The sequence below is a fragment of the Pelobates fuscus genome, chromosome 4, assembly GCF_036172605.1.
Source record: "Pelobates fuscus isolate aPelFus1 chromosome 4, aPelFus1.pri, whole genome shotgun sequence".
NCBI classification, from domain to species: Eukaryota; Metazoa; Chordata; class Amphibia; order Anura; family Pelobatidae; genus Pelobates; species Pelobates fuscus.
The window spans coordinates 339,798,474-339,823,016 of NC_086320.1; the positions used below are offsets into that span (position 1 = coordinate 339,798,474).

The following is a 24,543-nucleotide window of genomic DNA, read 5'->3' on the forward strand; positions in this document are numbered from 1 at the left end:
TGCAGCAGCTACTGGTAAATTTCTAAATAAAATTAGATCCTAAAAAAATTATATTAATTGAATTTTTATTTACAGTGTGTGTATATAATGGATGCAGTGTGTGTATATAATGGATGCAGTGTGTGTGTATGAATGCAGTGTGTGTGTATGAGTGCAGTATGTGTGTGTATGTATGAGTGCAGTGTGTATGTATGAGTGCAGTGTGTATGTATGAGTGCAGTGTGTATGTATGAGTGCAGTGTGTATGTATGAGTGCAGTGTGTATGTATGAGTGCAGTGTGTATGTATGAGTGCAGTGTGTGTGTATGAGTGCAGTGTGTGTGTATGAGTGCAGTGTGTGTGTATGAGTGCAGTGTGTGTGTATGAGTGCAGTGTGTGTGTATGAGTGCAGTGTGTGTGTATGAATGCAGTGTGTGTGTGTGAATGCAGTGTGTGTATGAGTGCAGTGTGTGTATGAGTGCAGTGTGTATATGAGTGCAGTGTGTATATGAGTGCTGTGTGTGTGTGTGTGTGTGCGTGTGAATGCAGTGTGTGTGTATGAGTGCAGTGTGTTTATATGAGTGCAGTGTGTGTGAATGCAGTGTGTGTGAGTATGAATGCAGTGTGTGTGTGATGCAGAGTGTGATGCAGAGCCTTGGTGGGGGGTGGGCATTTTTATTATTATTTTTTAATTATAATAATTGTAATTTATTTTGTTATATTAATTTTTGTATTATTATTTTTTTTAATATTATTTTTTTTTATATTTTATTTTATTATTATTATTATTTTTTTGTTCGTCCCCCCTCCCTGCTTGATACATGGCAGGGAGGGGGGCTCTCACTCCCTGGTGGTCCAGTGGCATTGGCAGTTCAGTGTGGGGGGGAGAGGGGGGCTGTCAGAGAGCACTTACCTCTCCTGCAGCTCCTGTCAGCTCCCTTCTCCTCCATGCCGGTCCGTGCAGCTCCTCTGTCAGCTCACACTGTAAGTCTCGCGAGAGCCGCACTGGGAGCTGACAGAGGTGCTGAACGGACCGGCGCGGAGGAGAAGGGAGCTGACAGGAGCTGCAGGAGAGGTAAGCGCTCGCTGCCAGCCCCCAGTCTGTATTATGGCAATGCAAATTGCCATAATACAGACATTGACTCGAGTAAAAGCCGAGTTGGGTTTTTTCAGCACAAAAAATGTGCGGAAAAACTCGGCTTATACTCGAGTATATACGGTAAATGGTTACAACTGATTTGAGGTCTCAAATGTCTCTAGGCTCAAGACCTTTGCTGTTCATTTTAACACTTTTCTAGAAAGTGCATGGAACCAGAATAAATGCAATGTAAACTGTATTTGGGGTTTGCAGGCTTTATGATGAAAGCAATCCAAATTGTTTTTTATAAAATATGTTCCACATTTTACATAGTCAACCTTCAGATCTGAGAACAAATTTCACCTGTCCATTCTGTTTATCAAACATTGACGCAATCTTATACCAGATTAGTTATAGCAGCGTTAATTAGATTGGATTTTTAAAGAAAAGCCATCCAATCAGTCTGTTAGCAGCTGAAATTAAAATAGTCAGGGGATAAGAAGACATTGTCCATCACACGCAGTAATGGGATTTTCACGTTTTTGGTTTTCTGGCTGAGTAGAGAGCAATTTAGAATTTATTATTTGGTTTTATTTACTTATTGCTTTTTAAAATATAATCTACTACTGTAATTCAACAATAACCGATGGAAAAATGCAATAAAGGAAAAGAAAAGAAAACATGTCCATATATTGAATTGAAAACCTGCCTTTTAGGCACAACATTTAAACATTTTACAATATATATTAGAACGGTAAATTTGGAATACGGATGGCAGTGCTGGAAGCCAGTTAAGTAGAAACGAGTCAAATAAGTAACTGTCGCTATCAAATTTCATTAAAAATAAATGCAAACAAAACGAATACCGCCTGACTTATACTCTCCTTGACATTCAGTATTAAGATAGACAGCTTTATAAAGAGAATGGCTTTCTATCTTTACCTACCTGTAATAGAGATGCTATATAGAACACTTCGTTAATACACGTTCTGGCTCATGGAAAATAACAATGATAATGCAAAGCCAATTGTTGTGATTTATCATCTTCTACCAATATATAAACACTGCTGAAACTGACTTTTCCAAATTAGTAGTAGATAAACTGAGAGCAAGATATAAAGGTTACTTTTGTTTAACCAATTCAGTCTTGTTGTAAATGTTTGACTTATTTTTGACCAATGTCAAACCTATTTTTGTATGTTTTTAGTTGATATTGTCCTGAAAAGCATAGTACGGGTACATTTATTATGTATATACTTTTTTTCTAATATGTACTCATATTCAGCTAAACGTCGTTTTAGTCTTATATTTAACTTGTCTCCTTAGTCATACATACATACTAGATTTGTTTTGTTCAGTTCGGCCAAATTCCTGAACTCTGAGCTGAAATGTAGCTGAATCCCGAACCAAACTAAACGCACAATGGACGAGCATGTTTGTTTTGATTCGTGATTCAGAATTCCACATGTGGCACCACAAAAAGAGAGGATTGCTGGGAAAAAGGCAACTGTTGGCTAGAGGACAGCTAATAAATGCTGATCATAGTCATAGAAATTGTGAGAAGTGACCAAAAAAGGGGAAAAGGCCTGAGCAGTAAAATAAAATAAATTAATAAGTATATATAGCTGCCTTTTTGGACAATGTCCCTTTAAAAGATGCCTGCATAACCCTGTGTGTAAAGCAAACAGGTCACTGGACAATAATGTAGTACGTACTAGTTATGCACCACAGGGGCCAGTCTGATCATTTGGCATTCAGCTGCATTACTCAGAGCCAATGGATGGAGCATCCAACAATAAGACATTGGTGGATGAATAGTACATTCCAGCACCCTGTGGAACAAGCACTGATGGTGTCTTTAAAATGAGAAACATCCTGTGACGAACCCTTCGGTCATCTTAGCTGGATGCATGTCTCCCCGAACCTCCACCTTCTCCAAAGTAATCATATTTTGCCGAAACCGGAAGTGACGTCACGGTAACTTCCGCGTTCCACATGCGGTCACTTCCGGTTTCGGCAAAATATGATTACTCTCGGCATTTGCCGAAAAAAGCACGAATTACAATATTAATGGATGGAAAACAGCTGCCACAGTGAGATTACTCCTCCAACCAGGAACAGGAAGGATTTACACACCCACTGGATCCACCAATGGACTCTAGGGTTTAGCCCTATTTAAGGACACAGGGAGGGGGGGGGGGTTGTATAGGATATGTTTATTTATGTATTGTACACTGATACATGATTATTGTTTTTAATTGTGGTCCCTGAGGAAGTTCTTACAGAACGAAACGCGTAGGGCAACTTTTTGTTATTTATATCCTATGCTGAATATGGTGACTACACTTTTTATTTAAATACATTTTTTATTGCTGAACCCTGACCTGTGGATGTCTTTTGGTGAAACAAGGATCCAGAGGTGACAAGCAATATCAGCTAGCCCCCCACTACTCCAGGGGAGGCACCCTAAGAGCGATTTTATCGTTTACATCTTGTGAGTGCAAAAGATTGTTGCGCATGGAATATTGTATTTTATAACAATATCACACTGTGTTTTGTTTTATGTTTCTTCTGTAGATTTACATAGCCATATCCCGAATCTTCTTTTTTGGTTTACACGATGTATGATATAGGTCGCTTATTTGGGTAGCGACCTAGGGAGGCTGTCACGCATCTTTATAAGCTAAGTACTACTGCGTTTTATATTGTTATTTGTCTGTATATTGTTTGAGATATACTTGCAAGCTATTATAAGTTAATGTATGTCGCCTGATGTGATTTGATTGTTTGTATTTTTATTAAGTTGTCACCATAAGCTTTATGTAATGTACACATGGGCTAGTCCCAAGTAAAATAAAGTATTTTATGTTAGTTCCATATGGAACTGGGTCTCCTGTGTGGATTTTTAGAGATCCCAGTCACAGAGTCTTTGGACCTGTTAGCTGGCTGCACGATCCCTCTAGCCCTGGGATAAATCAAGAGAGCTAGTGCCTTTGTAATGACAGTTCGCAATTGGCAATCACTGTAAGCAGGGAATGATACCTGCCTGGAAGGAAAGCAGCAGAGGGGACAATACCTGCCTGGAAGAAAAGCTGCAGTGGAATAAGCAGAGGGGCGTTACCTGTCTGGAAGAAGGGCTGCAGAGGAATAGGCAGTGGGGAAAATATCTGCTTGGAGGGAGAGCTGCAGAACTGCAGCCTGGTCAGGTGGAAAAGCTCCAGAGAGACCCCAGTCAAGCCTCGATGACTGGGGTTGAAGCACCCAGTGAAAGCATTTCTGGGTCCATGCAAGTGGCTAGGAAGCGGATTGGGTAATCTGTCGGAGTACAAGAGCTCCGTCACATAAGGTGGAGGGTCGGCAAGACATGTATCCAACTAAGGTGACCGGATGTCTACACCCACTTCAAAATGAATGGGCAACATGGAGAAATTGTTAAGAGAAACCATGTAGTATTGGTTTGTGAGTGAGTGAAAGTGTAATGTAAAGGCAGAAATGGTGTGTCACAAAGCCTGGCAGTACTCACCTGTCCCAGGGCAGCTGCCTCTGCAGTTATGCCCTTAAGCCCACGGCGGTCACAACATATTACCAAGACAGTCGTCGACATGCAGGCTGATGTGTCTAGATGGAGCAGGAGTGACAAGAGGCAGAGGAGGGATAATGATGCAGCCAAGATGACGCTGTTACTTGTACCTTGTGGAGCCGGTCACAGTATTTGAACAGCCCTTGTTCTGTAGCAGTGCCCAGACTTCTAGCATTATTGTGTGATTTTCTCCTCTTCCCTTTTCCTGTCTAAACAGCTTTGATGCTGACTTTGGCTTGCCTCCTGACATCGTATTTCACCCCCTGCCGTGACATTGCTCTTTGCCGCCATCGGACAACTCATTTTGGACCCTTTTGTACTAATATAGCCCCACTGCCAGAACAGATCATCAGAACCCTGTCATCCAGGGTAGTTCCTGGATGTCATGATTGTAGGGAGAGCTTTCCCGCTGCACCCAAGTTCCAAACCACTTACAGGCCCCTGGTACATCCTCGCATGTGACATTAAGGTTACCAATAGCAGAGATAAAAGTAGTATGAGCAAGGTGTACATGTCCAGGCCTTGCTGTTGGATATTGTGTCTGCAATGGACTTTAATCTCCGTGTACATATGCCGTATGCTTTCATGCACACTGCCCCCACACACATACTGTGCCCCCCATACACACACTGCCCCACACACATATACAGTGCCCCCATACACACATATACAGTGCCCCCATACACACACTGCCCCAAACACACATACACACTGCACTGCTTACACACACATTGCCCCCTAACACACACACTGCAACCCTGACATACACTGCCGCCCTCACACACACACTGCACCTTTCACACACACTTCACCCCTAACACATACCACTGCTCCTATGCCCTATATCCCAGCAGACCCCAGGTAAGTTGTCAAACTGTTCTTAAACGGTTTGACTACTTACTCTGGGATGGGATCCTGGCACTACTGAGCTGTAGTGGTTATTGTGCCTTGATTATTTCTATAAATAATCTACAAGTGCCCCTCCCGAGATAAAGCTCTGGATCCGCCACTGATGTCAATTTAAAAGATTTCATAATTCACAAAAATGGAGAGCATCTGTGCAGTAAGAAATAAAATGGTTTTCTCAAACGTATAGGGCTAGTGGTAAAATAATTGTTACTGATAAGCAAACAAAACCTAGCTCAAGTCAATGGGAATGGCTTAACAAAAATATGTTATTTTCCCAATTGATTTAATATTGTTGGATAAGCTTTCCAAATTATTTAATATTTTAGGATTACCTTTTAAAAACTTTTTTTGCATATTAAAATATAATATTATATATATATATATATATATATATATATATATAACACATAAAAAAATCCATTTATTAAAAATCATGGAAATATTACAAATGTTAAACATTTTTTATTTTACTCAACAATATTAAATCATTTGGAAAACCTATCCAACAATATTAAATTGAGCCCTAAGTTGCTTGTCAAGTATTACTATAGATTTAGTTAAAATGTGATCAAGGACTATTCCACCTGTGCCGATCAGAGTCCATAGGGATGTCTCGTTGTAGATGTGGAAACGCAGGAAGCAATTGATGCCATTAATGGGTTACCAAAGCAGAAGCTTTCAAGATCACGAAGGACATTTCTTGGAATACTGTGAAATGAGTGCAATGCAGCTATCATAAAAGTCGTTTTTAATACATGCTTGACTTGAATAAATATGATGCTGATTTGGTATTATATTGTGTAATGACAGTTTTATAGCAGGACAAATAAAAACCCAAGTGGTCTTGAAAGCACTAACTTTATTTCCATTAAGTCATTAGATATTAAAACTATTACACCGACTGTACCTGGTTCCTATTCCATTATCAGAGCTCAGAATGTATTTGAAAAGGTCAGAGAGGCAAATTGATGCTTGAGCGAAGAACATTAAATCTCAACTCCGGTAGGACACATCATAAGCAAACTTCACAGAGGTGAAGGAGAAGGAGTAAAAAAAAAAAAAAACAATCTATTTGAAGAGATATTTATACATAAATATATATACACGCACACACATTTACATAGATATATTCATATAACACAGACACATGGGTTTTAGTGAAAATCAATTAGACAATCAGTCACAGACCACCACTAGAACAGGGGGAGGCAACCTTCGGCACTCCAGAGGCTGTAGACTACATTTCCCATAATTCTCTTACAGCCATAATACCGGAACAACATCAGGGGAGATGTAGTGAATAACATCTAGAGTGTTGAAGACTGCCTATCTCTGCTCTATATGCACTTCCTAGTGAACACTTTCAGTAGTAAAATATTTTCGCTTGGCAATGCAATGATTCTTAATCGGAAGTATTAAAATCGCCTGTTCACAGCAACCAATGAGCATATCCAGTAGGTCCCCAATGTTTCTCTATTAGAATCTTTGGATTGGACCTAAAAGTATCCGGTCAGATGATATCATCAATGGAGAAGCAAATCTGAAAGTCTGGACACATCCGATGGTTTATTTAAGCAGGAAGTCTTTTATTAGGAGTGCAGAAATAGAGACAGGACTTCGGCATCTATCAAGGCCTATGTCAAGTCTTGACAAGGCCTGGAAAGGTGCCTAAATGTTGTCTTTATTTGACTTTCATATTTTTTACTAGTGAATATTTGTTACTATTGAATCTGTTTGAAACACACTGGTGGGAGTATTCCCCAGAACACGGTGTGTGCATTAACCTCTCCATTTTAAAAAAAAACCTAAGAGAGAAGTGGCTGCCTGGGGTCCCTTTACTGTCATAAAAAGGTTATTCAGGTTATAAAGTTAACATTTAGAGTGACAGAGAGCTGAACTCAAAAGATAAAAATATTTCAGTCTTATACAGACAGTATCTGTATGATATTTCATAAAAGGCAAGATCTTCCATACACAACACAGTCATATGTTGTAAGTGCGTGTTTTGACTTGGTACTCCCATCAGTGTGTGTTAAAACATGGCATTAGCTTACCTTCACATTCTCTGGGTGAAGACCCCCTGGATGTTTGTCCATGTACTGACATAGATCTGTGTGCTGATAAAAACAAAAATGAAAAGGAGAGAAGGGATTTGTGAGTAATGATTCTCTTTAGTGCATAGATGTTCTAGATTAGAAAAACATTATCTTTCTGGCCAAAACTTAAGACAAATGTCAGTTAACCAAAACTTTGGGGGATACAAATATTTTTGCATACTATCTCAGTTCTTCATTATGCTGGGAGCAAGATATAAAGGTTACTTTTGTTTAACCAATTCAGTCTTGTTGTAAATGTTTGACTTATTTTGGACCAACGTCAAACCTATTTTTGTATGTTTTTAGTTGATATTGTCCTGAAAAGCATATTAAGTAATAATTTTGTGAAAATCATCAATAAATACAATTATTTATTGTGAAATATTGGTGTACATCTGTATATTTCACAAAACTGAAAACTAAATATACTAAACTAGGGTCACTTACAATTTAGCATCAGTAACCAATTGATAACATTTTATGACTTTCAGCCTGTTTCATTTGAGTATTTCAATGCAATTACAAACCAAATATGTCTCAACATTGTTTGCTGGTAATGCTACCGATGTTACAAATTGTTATAAGCTTAAATGCCCAGGTAGGATTTAAAGGAAAACTCCATACACCATAAAAAAAAAAAAAAAAAAAAAAAAAATGTGGTGCCAGAAGGTCAGCACCGCTAATTAAGAAAACAAATCATTGACACAAATTGCAATGTTGCACTATGATAATGTGTTAAAAACAAGATCTTTATTGTACTCCTCCTTTGAGATGCCCCCTCTCCCCACACAAAAAACCAGGCCATATGAATAGTGTCTCTGCCTCTCATGCTTTATTTAAATGGAGCGGGTACCGCTAAAAGTGTATGCGTACCAATAAGCAGATCATTGTATAACAAATGATACTGGGACCCCTGTACCTTGGACCTCAGTAAAAATATGTTCTCACCTGCATGGTGATAGGTGGGGGAAGTGAACATCATGATGTATGGTAAAGAGTCCATGCTGCACTATATTTTATAAAAAGTTAATGCTTTATTATACCAACTCAAATGAGCAAATAACCAATCAGCTTTCTAGATAAAGGTTTCAACGGAGCAGGAAAATCCAAAATAACCCATAATACTAAGTTAGATCTGCATCTACCACTGTTGGCGGGGGGCGGCATACCTTGGCATTATCATATCATTATTCAGATGTAAAGGGCAAAAATGCATGAAACATTGATGAGTGCTACACATAACAGTGTTAAACATGTTATATATATAGATATATAAAATATATAAAAAGGTGTTCACCTACTCTTCATCCACCAATTAATTCTACTAGAACTAGATTAAAAAAACTACTTTAAACTGAATAAATCAAAATCCGGATATTTTATGTTATTTGTCCCCGATGTTTTTAGAGATAAGTTCCCTTGAATGAAATGTTGCTGTTAGCACAATTGCCAATCATGCCTTAGTAAACAGAGTCTGTGGTCACGTATACAACGTAGACGAATCGATTCTCATCTATATTACGAACATGAAAACTGTGAAACCTTGAACAGGTTTGTCAATGTTGGATAATCTAATTTTACTTGCAGATTGAATTTATTCAGTTTACCAAGGTGAATGGCAGAACCGAGGGAATAGAGTAAAGATAAAAATGTATTACACTAGCAGAATCTAACAGAACTTTAAATGCATACGAAGCCGATTTAAAGCACACAGTGCAAAATGAAGCCATTGTTCTATTAAACAGATTTGACTCTTATATAGCAGTAGGAATTACTAGGTCTTCAAAGGTAAAAGTCTCTTTCCTATTCAACAAAAGCTCACAAACTTGACCAGCCATCCAATATACAACTAAAACAATGTCAGAATCTGGACTATACAGCTCACGGCTGTTTCTTGCTTTGTTTTGTTTTTTTAATGTATGAATACAGTTTTTAGAACAGTGTTTTAGCACTTGAAAGTAGATTTGTTCCTCTTTTGTCAAGAAAGAACGTACTAGCAGCTGTGCATTTCATTGGCAGCTGCTTACGTTTTGATAACAGTGGTTTGTTCCACCACCGCCTATGATCTAGATCAAAACACAGATACCACTACACACCCATAAGGGATACGGTTGTACAAATGAGCATATTACTATAAGAATTGCAAAGATTTCGGACTTGTAATTGAGTAAATATTCTTCCGCATCCGGATACACAAAGAGTAAGTGCTTAATTTTCCAAAGACATGTATTTGACTTTACGTCAGCCACGATGCAATAAGGTGAATAAGGGTAACTTGCCTACTATATGAATACACTTGTGCTGTATGGACAAAATAAAACCATCCTTTGGCTTGTGCCACAACAGAAATGTTTTGTTTTTTTTCCATTTCTTTTTTTTCCATCTTCCCTCGTTTATTTAGCAGAGAATGTACATTCAGTACCACCTGTACTTTTGAGCTTGCAACCAAACTGCACAAAAAACGCTGACAAATTAGCAGCACTAGGACTTTTGTTAAGCTGAATTAACTTAGGTATGTTCTATTCACACACAGCATCATCAGACAATGTATCCAGTAAAATAATGTCAGTATACGACAATTCACCATGACGTCACAACAATAATATGTGTTAATAATAATATGTGTTCTTCCGGGTGGCAAAAGTCAAAGCGTTCTATACACTCTCTACATTAATACACACCGTGCAATTCCCCAGACAGCTTCACTCCAGTTTGACAGCCCCAGAAATTGGGACTATGTGCATTAATTCAAAGTTAAAGGTGTGATTCCTGATAAAGTCAATTCATTTTTCTATACTACGGAGGTCAATAAAGGAGTACAATTAAGTTTTAATGACATCTAGAACACAGGATGTACTTGAAAAACTAAAAAAGTTAAATTTGCCTTTCCCAAATACTTACTGAACACATTCTATTTAGATTTTACATAATGAAACAAGATTCATATGTAATTTGAGTGCATTAATATGCAACCACAAGGAAAATGAAAAGGGATGACAGAGGCAATGACCTGTGAAAGAATTGAAGTCATTACTAAAACCACCCTAAAGAAAGGTTTTCTCTTAAATGTAAAAAACATATTCTCCTCTGCAAAAAAAAAATAATCATGTAGATGAAATGATATACTACTCAATTGCTAGATGACAAAATGTATAATATGTTATAATATTGTCTTGGGTAACTATCCATTTCTTGGCATAATTTTTTATTATTATTATTTATACCTCTAAGAAGACCTAAAAAGAAAGATATCAGTCACGTACAAACTAAGCCAATGATTACAATGTTCCTTTGTTAACACAGTCACCGTGGCCACGTTAAATAAAGGTTAAAACAAAAGATTAATTTAGAAAAGGCACCTTTATGTATTTGGAAGGAACTATTTAATTAAAAATACCATTAAAATTGGATTTGTATCCTGCACCCTTTGAGCCTGGAGCTATGATCATATCAAGTCAAATAGGAAAATCTTTGTTAGAACATTGCACGTATTTCCGTAGATGGTAATTAACCAGCTGAGGTGGTGTAAACAGTTCTACAAATTGTAAAATTCTTCCAGATTGAAATTGACAAAGCAAAATAATTTATTGGGTTCAAGCAAAGTGCCACATGCATAATACCAAACTAAACTACACCGTAAAAGAAAAAAAAAAATCATGTTACATTATTTCCAGTGGGGAAGAGAAGAATGTAACAATATTTTATATCAATGTAACGTTCGGCATATTTTTTTTATTTAGAACAAAAAATACAATTATTTGAAATAGATCAGTTTGTTGTTTTTCAGATATCATGCAAAATAACTACAGTGAAAAAACTCAATTACACTTTATCGGTATACTGCTTTTAAAGAGGTAATTCTTCCCAGAATAATTGAAAAAAAAACAAGAGTGTGCACACAAACCTACAACATACTCAAAATACAAATATTAATTATTCGGTCATTAAGAGGCTTCATTATTTAATAATGGATTTAATTGCTTTAGTGCACAGGGAGGTGGGAGACTATTTTATTGTGTATTTCGGGCAAATTTCATTTTCATAAAATCTTATTTCCAAAACCACCCAAACTTGAATAGAGACAATTATATTAAAAATAATCAATTTCTACCATTCAAGCAGGAAGTCCATGACTATTCATTGCAACAACAAAATTATTTTCAGAACCCAAGCGTATTTACAGACAGAAGGTATTCAGGTTCCATGCATCTGACATTTGCAGTGCTTAAAGGGACACTACAGGGACAGAGATCACTTTAGCTCATTGAAGTGTTCTGGGTGTAGTTTGCCTGTCCCCCTTAGTTGTGCAATGTAAAATATTGACATTTTTAAGAAACTGCAATGTTCATATTGCAGTACTAAGACTGCCTCTAGTGGCTGACTACCAAACTGCCAGTAGAGATGCTTCCTGAAGTTTCACAGAGTGTGAGAAAACCCCATAGAAAGCATTGCTTCACAACTTTCCTATGGGGAAGGCGGTGGTCGCTGTGCATGCGCATTAGTCCCCTCCCCCCCCCCCCCCCAATCCGCTGGAGGCAGAGCAAAATCTAGAACTGAAGGACATCAGCGCTGGATTCGGGTAAGTGACTATAGGGCTATTTAACCCTTTATGTGCCAGGAGGGGGTGCGAGGGAGGCCAGAGGGCTCTATGGTGTTAGGTATACAGCTTTGTATTCCTAACATTATAGTGTTCCTTTAAGTAGCATAACCAGTGCTCCCCTATATTGCAATTAAATATTACAATCTATGCTATTAAATAAAAAGCAAGAGTTTACTTTGCAAATGCAGGAACTTAAAGTTAGATATAGAAATAAAAATAATTATAAGATAGAAATGTAAAATAGAAATATAAGATAAGATAAAAATATATGGAAAAAGAAGATTGGGAAAGGATGGATACAGCTTAAAGGAACACTATAGCATTCTGATTACAAGCCTGTGTCTCTAACACTATAGTGCTCCTGTTCCCACTTGTACTCAGCTGTGTCCTCCGTGTGCAATATAATGCTAAGAAAATAGATGATTTACTTACTATGTCTTGCAACATCATGGAGGAGGCATAGATTGCTCAGCCAATCTCCAATCCAATGCTCCTGATAGAGGAATATTGAGGACCTAATGCTTCTCTGCATGCACATTCTAACTTTCCCAAAGGAAAGCACTGAATCGGTGCTTTCCTATGGAGGCATCCGTGTGATGTGATAGGGTTTTACTCTGTTTCTGCAGCCGCTTGACGTGGACTAAACCCTGAAATGTAAGCATTGCAGCTTTATTAACCCCTTAAGGACACATGACGTGTGTGACAGATCATGATTCCTTTTTATTCCAGAAGTTTGGTCCTTAAGGGGTTAAACTTTACAGGGTTAACATGACAGGGATACTGCACCCAGACCACTTCATTAAGATGAAGTAGTGTGAGTGACTATAGTGTTTCTTTAATTAAATCGGCTAAGTTAGTCGTTTTTCTGCTGTTTCTTTAATAACTAAAAAATAAAAAAGGATTCTATGACTGTGTCACACCTAGACAACAGCGTAGCAAAAGCGCGTGTCTTAAGTGTTAACACAGTCACAGAGAGAATACACCAGTGAGACACTCCAGGGGTGTCTTGGGGTTTAACCCCTAATGTATGAAAAAGTTAGTTGTAACAAAAACTTAACTTATTTACAAACTAACTATATACATAAATAGCTTAGCCTTATAAGGCCGATCCTATACCTGATCTAATAGGTCTACCACTCATTACACATGGCCAAAGGCCGATTATACAATAAAGCCAGCCATGTTACTGTGTGGTAGACCTATTTCATCAGGTATAGGAACAGCCTTATAAGGCTATGCTATTTATGTATATAGTTAGTTTGTAAATAAGTTAAGTAAATGATTTCAGCTTTTTTTCTCTCTTCTTTAATAACTATAACTGCTTCATTTTATGGTCAATATATTTTTGCAGCTGAGAATCAAAATGATAGATCTGCATTTTATTAGATATGTGAACTTTTTGAAAGAAATAGTGAGAAACAAAGAGAAAAAAAAGAAAGAAATGAAATGCAGATATACCGATGTTGTAGAACAGTGGGTATATTCTGCAGTTATTCCAGGTTAAATCTCCCTGTCTTCGCTCTGAAGTAAGAACACACCTTGCGGCAGAAGGCCAATTTTAGGTTGGCAGTGAGATTTATTAGAGGTGATAAAGACGGCAAAGCAAAATAAGATACTATTAGAAAATAAATCCTATCCTCCCATGGTACTAACTAAGGCACGTCTGACAAATCCAGATAGTCAGACAGTGGGGAAAGAATCCAATGAGCATTTGCAATCTCCAAACTGCATTCCTAAGACTTAGGGACACATTGGGGATTTCAGCTTTGTTTCTCGGCTTCCATTGAAAGAAATTCAGCTTTCTATTCACATGCCTTTTTCAGAGAATGCTTATCTACCAGAATCTATCACTACCGGTCACTGATGGGGAGTCTGAAGAAGTTGCAATGATCCAGACGGTTTCCTGATATAAGGAGTTATATTTAAGGCCACATTGTGTAAACACTTACTGCAATGGAGAATTGCAAATGTATTTTTCTATCCTAATTATAGTTGTGTTTATGAATTCCTGCTCTGAGGTCCAGGGTTTAGATCAGAGGTGCCCAAAAGGTAGATCCTCAGATGTTTTCAAATTACAGCTTCCATGATGCTTTGACATTCTAAAGGCATGCAAAGCATCGTGGAAGTTGTAGTTCTACATCTGTGGATCTACCTTTTGGGCACCCCTGCTTTAGATAATTTGATCTAATAATCTCGTTTAATGAAATAACAGAATCACATTTTTGTACTAACACATAGGCTCACCAGCCAGTAGGTGAACCAATGCATCTGCCATTGGTTTTATAGGTGTTGGAGTGAAAAATAAGGATTAGTGGTGAGGTAATAACTTTTAATGTACTTTAATTATTACTCATTTGCCATTTGTAGGCAATTAACATTGAATAAATATGGCTGGCTTTAATTATACTAAATCATGAACTCCTGGTGGGTCTCTAGCTCTCAGCATCCAGCAATATGCAATTACACAGTAAGGTCTGTGCCAAATACTCTGATACTTTAGAGAATAGCATATATTTTCACTTACAAAGAGATCTGTGGCTGATTGCACATTATTAGGGTATTGGCTGGTGAGATAATGTAGTAGGTAATGCTCGCATTGCAATATGTCAGGTTTGCAAATTCACTTCACAGGAACACTATATTTCTTCTGAGGTCACTAGAATGAGTACCAATATGTTGTACTCATGTAATTGGAAAATACTTAAAGGAACACTATAGGGTTAGGAATACAAATATGTATTCCTAACGCTTTAGAGCACTAGGCACCTAAACGGTGACAAGGGCTCTGTTCCGTGGCGAATAAATGGTTAACCATTGTTTGCTTAGGTAAATCGTGCTCCCTCGGCACTGATTCTTTCTCCTCCTCCATCGACGTCAGCTCCCGAGCAGAATGGGCAGCCAGAGGCGCGCGCGCACTCGAACCGGACCATAGGAAAGCATTACTTAATGCTTTCCTATGGGGATCTTTTTTGATGCTGGAGGTCTGTGACGCTGAGTAAAGAAGTGCGATTTACTCAGTGTAAATCGCGGGAGCGCCTCTTCCTGACAGCCACTAGAGGCTAGATTAACCCTGCAGTGTAAACATAGCAGTTCTGAAACTGCTATGTTTTCAGCTGCAGGGTAAAAACTAGGGGGACCTGGCACCCAGACCACTTCATTGAGCTGAAGTGGTCTGGGTGCCTATAGTAGTCCTTTAATGTATCACTCCCCTTATGGATATCTAATTGCAATGTGTATTTCAAAGAGTAACTTACTCTTTGCCTTCCTACTACACTTTTTTCACACTTCATATGGGTCTCTCTCAAACTATTATATATTTTTTTGTATTGTATCCAAAAGTATCATGGTGACCATCACACTTATATGAGCTTGTTGGACATCTCATTCTAAAACAATGGGCATTAATATGGAGTTGACCACCTTTTCGGCTATAACAGCTGGTTATTTTTCAGAGAAAGCTTTTCAGAAGATTTTGGACTGTGTTTGTGGAAAGTTATGCCCATTCATCCAAAAGTGCATTTGTGAGGTCAGGCACTGATGTTTGACAAGAAGGTCTAGCTTTCAATTAAAATTCTTCCTAAAGTTGTTTAATGATAGAGGCCAGGGTTCCATGCAAGCTGTGACAAAAACAACTTTGCCACTGCTTTTTGGAGAGGACTAATGGCCAGCCTTTTGCCTTGTGATTATGGCCCCTGTGATTTATTTGGCTTGTGGCAGAAATGCCTCTGCCACATGTTCCTGGAGGGGCCTGCTGGACTATGGACCCTGCAAAAAGACATGTTAAAAAGTGACGTCCATGGAAAAAAAAAACAAAGACTGCAATCAGAAATGTTGGGGGCCCTTACATAGCTCAAGGTCTGAGCCCCTGAGGCCCATCACCATTCCACAAGCCTCGTGCAGGCATGCTGCAGTCAGTGATGTCCCAGTCCCTCCTGCCAGAATGCATTGAGTATGGGTAGAGCGTATTTAGGAGTGTGTAAAGGGGCTGTAGTGTGTATATGTATTTTATTGCAAGTGTAATATAGTAATATTTTGTACACATTGTACAACTAGTTCTTCATATACTTATAATACCTACTGGTGACCCGCAACATTAAAACCACCTGCCTAATATCATTCAACACCTTGTATCCTTTGTCATGTGCCTCATACTATTCCTGAACAATTTTTGCATAGTGGCAGGGTTCCAACAGGGAACACCATTGTCATGAAGGTGTGTACATGACCTGCAACAATCTCTAGATAGGTGGTACGTGGCAAAGTAACATCCACACGAATGCCAAGATCCAAGGTTTAAAGACAGGACATTGCCCAGAGCATAATACATCCCCCTGCTGGCCTGCCTTCTTCCTAAAGAGCACCCTGCTGTCATCTCTTCCCCAGGTAAATGATGCACAGGCACCTGGCCATTCACCTGATCTAAAATCAAAAGTGATTCAGACTAGGCAACCTTCTTCCATTGCTCCATGGTCCAGTTCTGATGCTCATATCCCCATTCAAGGCGCATTCATTACTGGGCAATGATCATCCATGGTATTCTGGCCAGTCTGCGATTACACAACCCAATAGGCACCAACACATGATGCACTGCGTGTTCTGACAAATTTACTATCATGGACAGCAATAAGCTTTTCAGCAATTTGAGCTACATTAGCTCTTCCTTGTGATCAGACCAGATGGGCGAACCTTCGCTTCCCATGTGCATTAATGAGCCTTTGGCCCTCATGACCCTAATGCCGGTTCACCGGTTGTCCATCCTTGCATCCCTTTTGGTAGGTGCTAACCACTGCATACTGGGACTCCCCACAAGACTTGTCATTTTGCCTAATATATCCCACCTCTTGACAGGTGCCACATAAAACATAATCAATGCACGCATTGTTCCTTACAGATTAAATTAACTGAAACCCACAGGGATAGGTAAACACTCTATAAATAGTTTCTGCTTATATTATTTTTTAACTGGAACATTCTATGCATTTATTGGCAGCAATGGGCTCAAATACATTCCAGCTAATAATGTTACTTGGCAGTTAACTGGCTCCCAGTAAGCTTTTTATCAAAATCAATTTAATTTTCACAATTAAAAGCCTATCGGAAGCCAATAAAAATAGATTTGAATAATACTGCTTTTTGGAAAAAATAGCAAAAATCGATATTATACTTACTGTTAAAGTTATTGGATTTGATGTAAGGCCTTTTTATAAAGGATATAACACTTGATAATTGGCCTTAAATATATTGACAGCAAAAAAAAATGCTGGTAAATGCGTTTGACTATTAGTTCATTGGCAGCACTAGTATCAAGCACTTAGTTTAAAAGAAGCCTGTAGGGTTCAATATGAGCCTTACATTAGCACAAGGGAGGTTTAACATCTCCACAATGCTCAAACTCACCTTGCGTGAGTGGGTCCATGACTGCTAAACAGCAAGTAGTCAGTGCTCACTGGAATAGAAGACTAGAGCAGGACAGCTATTGGTGGCCAGTCTCTAGTAACATACAGTGGTGGCATGCCTGACAGAGTTTACAAGAAAACCAATTAAACTAAAATGGCAAAGCATGGGAAAGCCCTATAGAGGGCAGTTTCTGTTACACAAGATCAATCTGCAGAGTTGCATTATTTTTGTAGTAACTTTTATTTATTTTTTATTTTTTTGTGCAATCTCTCAAAGTTGCTACAGGACTTCATGCTTTATTATTTCACCATGTTTGAGGGATGGCTTGAAGAGCCCTAGCCACATTGGAGGGTGGACATAAATTTTGGGGGATGGACAATGGCATGTCCATCACCCCTTCTGTATTTAATCGTAGCCTACACCCGCTGCCAATCTGACAAGCTAGAGAAAATAAAAGCAAAAAACAAAACGGGGGCCCAACATTAGGATGAACTGGAGCATAATCCTTGACCAGAATGATTTGGGGAAAAATAAACAACATCCTGTGTATGCCATAATTATAATTTATTATTATTTTCTATTAAGACAATTCCACTGATCTCTTAATAAAATGTGGCCTATTGTAAAAATATATATCTAAGCCATGTGGTATTTTCAAAAATGCATAATATGTGTGTATATGACATTACAGCATAATAATTCTTGGCTAATTGGCTGTGGCTGTCACTTGTAAATCTGAAACGCATGGAAAGCCTGAAGCCTCTTAATGAAACAGGAAGCTTATCCAACCACATTCCCATCTCGCTGAACTAGCGATGTGAGAGCTCTCTTGAATTAAAACAAAAACCCATACGATTTGGCTTCTGGCAATGACATCATGCAGCAGCAGACACATTGTATTATTTCTCTATAGCAGCAAGACTGTTGCAAGCCATTCTTTGGTATTGAGAGTCGAAGCGCGCATTTGGTATGCATCAGTAGTTCCACTCATGTGATAAGTTCTCTTTCATAACAACTCCCGCTTTGATATCTGTCTGGGACTCAAATGAACACTTTAAAACTCTATTGCAAGTACTTGAACAGATTTTCAATTAGGAGAACACCAACTTTTTTTGTTATATTGATAATTAGAAAACTGACAAAATTCTCTCTTTCGCTGTACGAAAAAGAATCTCAGCTTTACTGATAAATAACTTCTACAGATCGTCAGATGGAACAATATCTTCTTTAAAATTGGTGCGGCAGGCATCTGGGAAATTTTCATGAATTTTAAAGCTTAAGATAGGATGCCTTTCCCTAAATCAGCCATTCTCAAGATTTTTTTTTTTTTTTTTTTTTTAAAGATAAGCATAGCATTTAATATGAAACTAATATGAAAGCATAAAACTGAACTGGGTACAGACTGCTGTTCAAGGATACCTAAACCATTAAAACTCTGTACATACACACAATATTTTTACTTTTTTAATTATTGGGGCAAGGGGGGCATTTCTGCTAATAATGTCAATGGAAGGCATCACTAAAGAATACAAACAAAAACTACGAAAATGGAAACGACCATTCAGAAAACAAGTAGCAGTATACTACATAAAACATGTTTAATTTTTGACTGGTGATGTTCTTGCCATGCACATCTTCATTGTGCTTATTGTTTGTTTTGGGCTACTCTCCTTGGTGTCTAGCAGGAAGAAGCAGGGATCTCAGATACAGATCATTTTCTCCTGACTAAACCCTTGGTTTTTTTTATCTAAAAGTCAAAGATAGTTGTGCTTGACATGACATGGTTTGCAGTCTGCAGTATTCTCACATTTCCTATAACGCCCAATCAACAACACCATGACGGTACCCAGTGCTTGGGTACACCACCATGGACTTCTAATGTCTCTGTATCCATGTACACCACTTCCCCTTCCAATGCACTGTATATAATCTGTTAAAGTTTGAAATCAATGCAATGTAATGCATTCTTGCATCATTCAGTATACATACATATTCAGTATCATACATGCATACAATGGTTTTCACGATAGAATGTAGCCAGTGGTAGTGGGGTTTAAAAAGTGGTAAATTGCAAATATAAATGTTTTTCACATGACAATATATATGCCATACAGATCATATTTTAATTGGGTCAAGTGTAATTTAAAAGTAAAAAATCTTTAAACATTCTAACTTATAATTGTGTCTTTTACAATTCAGCTAAATAAAGCATACCCACCCTTGACTCTCCAGATGTTTTACTACGTTTCCCAAGATTCTATGCCAATCCAAGAGCAATTACAATAATTGCAACAATGATTACAGTTCTAGATTACTGTTAATCGTCTGCTATTAGACTTTAATTTCCTGAATTGTTCGTCATCCTAACTAACTTTGCCAAGACTTGGCTTTCCCATGATGCAGAGAATGACTAAGGATTGTGGGAAAAGTAGTTTAGAAATATCTGGGTCTAGAACATTAGTTACAATGCTTTTCACAATACAGGTTAAATAGCCTTCTTTAATTTTACAATACTAATTATTTATTAAGTTATTTAACAATACATTAGATAATATTTAATAAGAAACCTCTGAGTTAAAACCCAGAGTAAGGTTACCTTTTCTTCAAATCACAATAAAACTATGTCATGTTGCTTTCTATGCAAGATACGTTTGAATTGAATTTAAAAACAAAAAATGTCACATTATAATAATTTATTCCTATCAATATTCATGCCTTTGACTAATGTATTGCCTACCTAATAGCCTATGGCATAATTACCCTAGTTCTCTTGATCACTAACTGTTCATCATTTATTTAGTGACATTGGCTTTATAAATTTTTACGAAGCTTTGCATTGCTAATAACGATTACATGCAGAATTAAACATATAGAAATACCAGAAACAGGAGTAAACCCATCAGATTTGCTGTTAAATAAAGGTAAAATCAAATGAGCATATTCATCAAACATCTCCCCGAAACCTTGTTAAAAGAAATGCCACCCAGGAATAACAGATAACTGTCAAATGGGGTAAGCATTGGGAATATGTAACAGTTTGAAATACAGACATGAGGTTGCATTAAAACAATTAATATCATTGGGATTTCATCAGTGGCATTATCATAATAACAGTCACAATCTAATAAATGTTTAAACACAGACATGTTTTACAACATTGATTCATGCCTGCATTCTGCAAACGAGATCCATTTATAGCATTATTTAATTCATATTTATAAGAGCAGAGCAAAATAAAATGAAAGCAATGACATTTTTATTTCCCACAAAATAATGTTATGTATGGTAAAACATATGAACTCAGGGGGGCGGGGCCGGGCCGCCGAGCTGAGCGGTCGCAGGACAGCTCAGCTCCTGCAAACAGGGCCACAAATAGCCTAAAAATCGCACTTTTGGTGAGAAATTCCGTCAATCCCCTGCGACCCTCGATGTACCCGGGCTGCCCGAGCCGAGGAGAGGCTTGCTCTCGCAGTTTTAGTCCGTCGGAGGATGGGGCCCGCTGCACCAGGCGGGACCTATACTGGCGGTGAGTGAAGCGGGCGGCCGCCGCAACGCTATCCCGCCCGACGGAGCCCGACACGTGTGAAGAACCTGCGGACCCGGTCCTGCTTCCCCCCCACTGGACCGGGGGGGTGATCCCGGTCCAAACAAAGCCAAGCCAGACTCCACAGCTCTCTGAGACACGGCTGTCGTGTGGCCTGTGACCCGCACACAAGATGGCGGAGACCATGTGCGTACTACACGCAACCTCGAGCACAGGCCTACCAACCGCCTTCACCCGTGCCTGCACGCGGGGCTATACCACACGGAGGCCCTCACACACGGAGATACCCCTGGCATCTGACACCCACCAACCACCATACCTGGGGATGCCACTGCCAAGAGGCCTGCTCACTCTTCTTCTGAGCTGGGCGCTCACAGGGAGGGAACCCCCCCCCACAGCCTGCCATACACCCAGGGAGAAGCTTGGGAGCCGGCGGAACCCTGAGCCCACGGACCTGATGATGGGCCCAATGGCTAAAGGCAAGAGCACCCACACAGGCCTCAGGCCGAAGACCAGCGGCCCTCGACCGCAGAGAAGCCACCACGGCGTTGCATCACCCACCCACAGTGAACGCCAGTGGACTCGGGGTGCAGAAACTCCAGACCCCGGTGGCAACCGAGCTTATGGCAAGTCAATACAGACCTCCTGACCAGCCTGCGCCTAAAGAGACACCCTCTCCATCGCCTGTCATGCAGCAAACCACTGCAGCCCAGCGACGGACACACACCGCACGCACATCAGCGGGCTGTTACCGCAAACCTACAAGCCAGGAACCGGCATGGGCCAAAGGGGACTGTTCTGCGGACTCATGGTACCTTTTCTCTCTACGTCTCCCTGCAAGGACTCTCTCCAACTCACGCTCTGGTCAGCCAGAACATGCCATTCCTCACTGGTTATGAGAGGGTTAATATAAAGAAACCTGCTACCACTTATGTGTCCCTACTTAATGCATGGTATATGGGTGTCTATGTTCAAGAGTTGCTGTCACTAGCTAGCCTAACGTGATCTTACCTATTAGCATGTCTTTAATTTGATGCATAGATTATACATCTCACCTTATCATTTGTTATGCATTTACGTCTCATAACTCTCGTGACATGTTAAAAAGATTAAGCCTATTTATAATGTTCAAACTAATCACACATATCCAATTTGAACGTATGCATGTCCTATTCAGCTTGTCTGGCAACTTGTAACTATTATAACGTGTGAGAAGCCTCAACATGTCTATAACCTACAAATTAAGCTTACCTACGCAAACCCGCACGCACACTTGTCCCCCCTCATCTTACCACCCTATTCTTTAAATCTGAGACATGTGAGGGAATATAAGCCTGTTTATAATATGTTTTCCTTGAACAACCTAAAAAAAAATGAGGAACTAATATATCGGAAATGTCAATCACTGTTAACGCTGTAATAACCCTATATTGTTTACCACCCGTACATTTCCCGTTCTTTATTCTGTACCCATCTCGCATGCCTTAATAAAAGAAAGATTTACAAAAAAAAACCATATGAACTCAGACACAAATACATAAAATTAATATTTGTATAAAAAAATAATCAAAACAAATTTGCATTAAATACCCTCAAAACACTGGAAAACACAACAAACTACAGGAATTCTCAAGCACAATATCCAACGTTAAAATTTATTTTTAGGGGTTTCAGCATTTCTTAATGAAAATCCATCCATCAATAACAGAAGGTTTATTGCTAATAAAATAAAGTGATCTTTCGGTATAGTAGAAATACACATGATAAGAATCCATGGATACCCCCAAGTGATAACTTTTTCTAATGTCTTCAATTCTGTCCTTGAAAAGGGTTACATGACCAACCGCCAGTTTAAAAAATGAGGATGGGCCAAGACCACCACGTGAAGGTGTTACTCAACACTGAATTCTATGGAGTTTTTTTTCTTCCTGTGTGTATTTCTAAAAGTTTAACAATGTCGGCACATTTAAAGGATGCTCCATGAAGTCTTGTTACATCGTTGCTCTAAAAAAAGAACGATTTAATGGGTCCCTACTTTGGGCTTTATTCATAGATCACAAGGTAATAAGGACACAAGAGAACACAGTTGCCAGGAATACGGAGAAAAGACTTTGTGCTATTTGGATAACAATGCATCTAAGCCTCGGGGGTGGTAGACGCTCCAATGATATAACTGGCAGTTCCAAACTTGCCACCATTACAGACTTTGCTCAGATTAAGCATCTGAAAAAAAAAAAGAGTGTTTCTTTCCAGCCTGTTTTATAATACAATATGGAGTCCTTGGCCCACCTGTAGTATTCATATTGTTAGACTCGGTGGCTACAGTTTATGTCCTTACCTAGGTTTTTTTAGTTCTTATAGTTTGTTTTAAATGTTTGATATTATTTTACAAAAAGGTGCCATCTGTACTTTCCTCCCTCTATGCATCTAATAATGGTAGCTATGGAATTTTGGGAGTCTTGAGGTGTTAATGGTGGGATTTAAATCTGGTATGGTTTGTGAGATTATTTTGTTAGTTTCAAATTGCTTGTGGCTATCAATGAGACATCAGCAGTTACAATGGGCATCTTCGAAGTTCATGGATCATCGAATTTCTAGGTAGTGCCTGTGGCTTCAAATTCTTAGTGATCCGAGAGTATACAGTTCACACACAAAATATTATGGATACATTGGTTATTTCATTGTAGTGGTTGATTCTCAAACTATGGCAGTAGTAAGAATAGATGGGAAAAAGTTAAGGACTTCATGAGGGTGGGGGAGGTATTTCTGTATCATACATAGGCAATGTGGGTTTGTTTCCAAAGTATATGGTCAACGTGAAAGGAAAACTATGGTGCTTGTCAGAGAGCAGCATCTGACTGGGCAAAAGTTCTCTGAATTGATGATTTCACCAGAGGATTGTATATCGGCCCCAGTGAGGGGTCAGTCCTGGCACTGTTTTTTTGGTTAAATTTACTATAATTTAAAATGATTTAAAACGAATAAAAATCTAATTAAAAAGCATTAATAGTATTTATTTAAAGTAACAACAAAGTTAAAAAGTTATAACAATGATTAACAGCGAACCACGATGATCTTGCCGAGTTACAGGACAGAGCTAAATACAGGAGTGTGGATTTCTACATTTCCTTTTAGATTTAGACTTCACACATAGGCGTGCGCACGGGGTGTGCCGGGTGTGCCCGGGCACACCCTAATCCCCGTGGCACGCCTATGTATTGAGTCCTGCAGGAACAGCGTTCCTGCACTTTTATTTGAGCAGGAACGCTGTTCCTGCAGGCACTCAGCTCCCCCTATGTTCCCCCTGTCATGGGGGGGGGGGGGCAAGAGGTGAAGGACCCCCACCCCCCGGTCAAGCGC

At 38.9% G+C, this 24,543-nt stretch overlaps 1 protein-coding gene across 3 annotated transcripts in view; it reads right to left on the reverse strand.

Moving 5' to 3' along the window:
* Positions 1–24,543, reverse strand: part of CDK14 (cyclin dependent kinase 14) — a 528,056-nt gene that overhangs the window by 281,056 nt on the left and 222,457 nt on the right. For all 3 annotated transcript variants that reach the window (XM_063452462.1, XM_063452461.1, XM_063452463.1), the window contains one exon: positions 7,601–7,663. In XM_063452462.1, the coding sequence (XP_063308532.1) occupies positions 7,601–7,663 (63 nt within the window). The remainder of the gene's footprint in view (positions 1–7,600; positions 7,664–24,543) is intronic.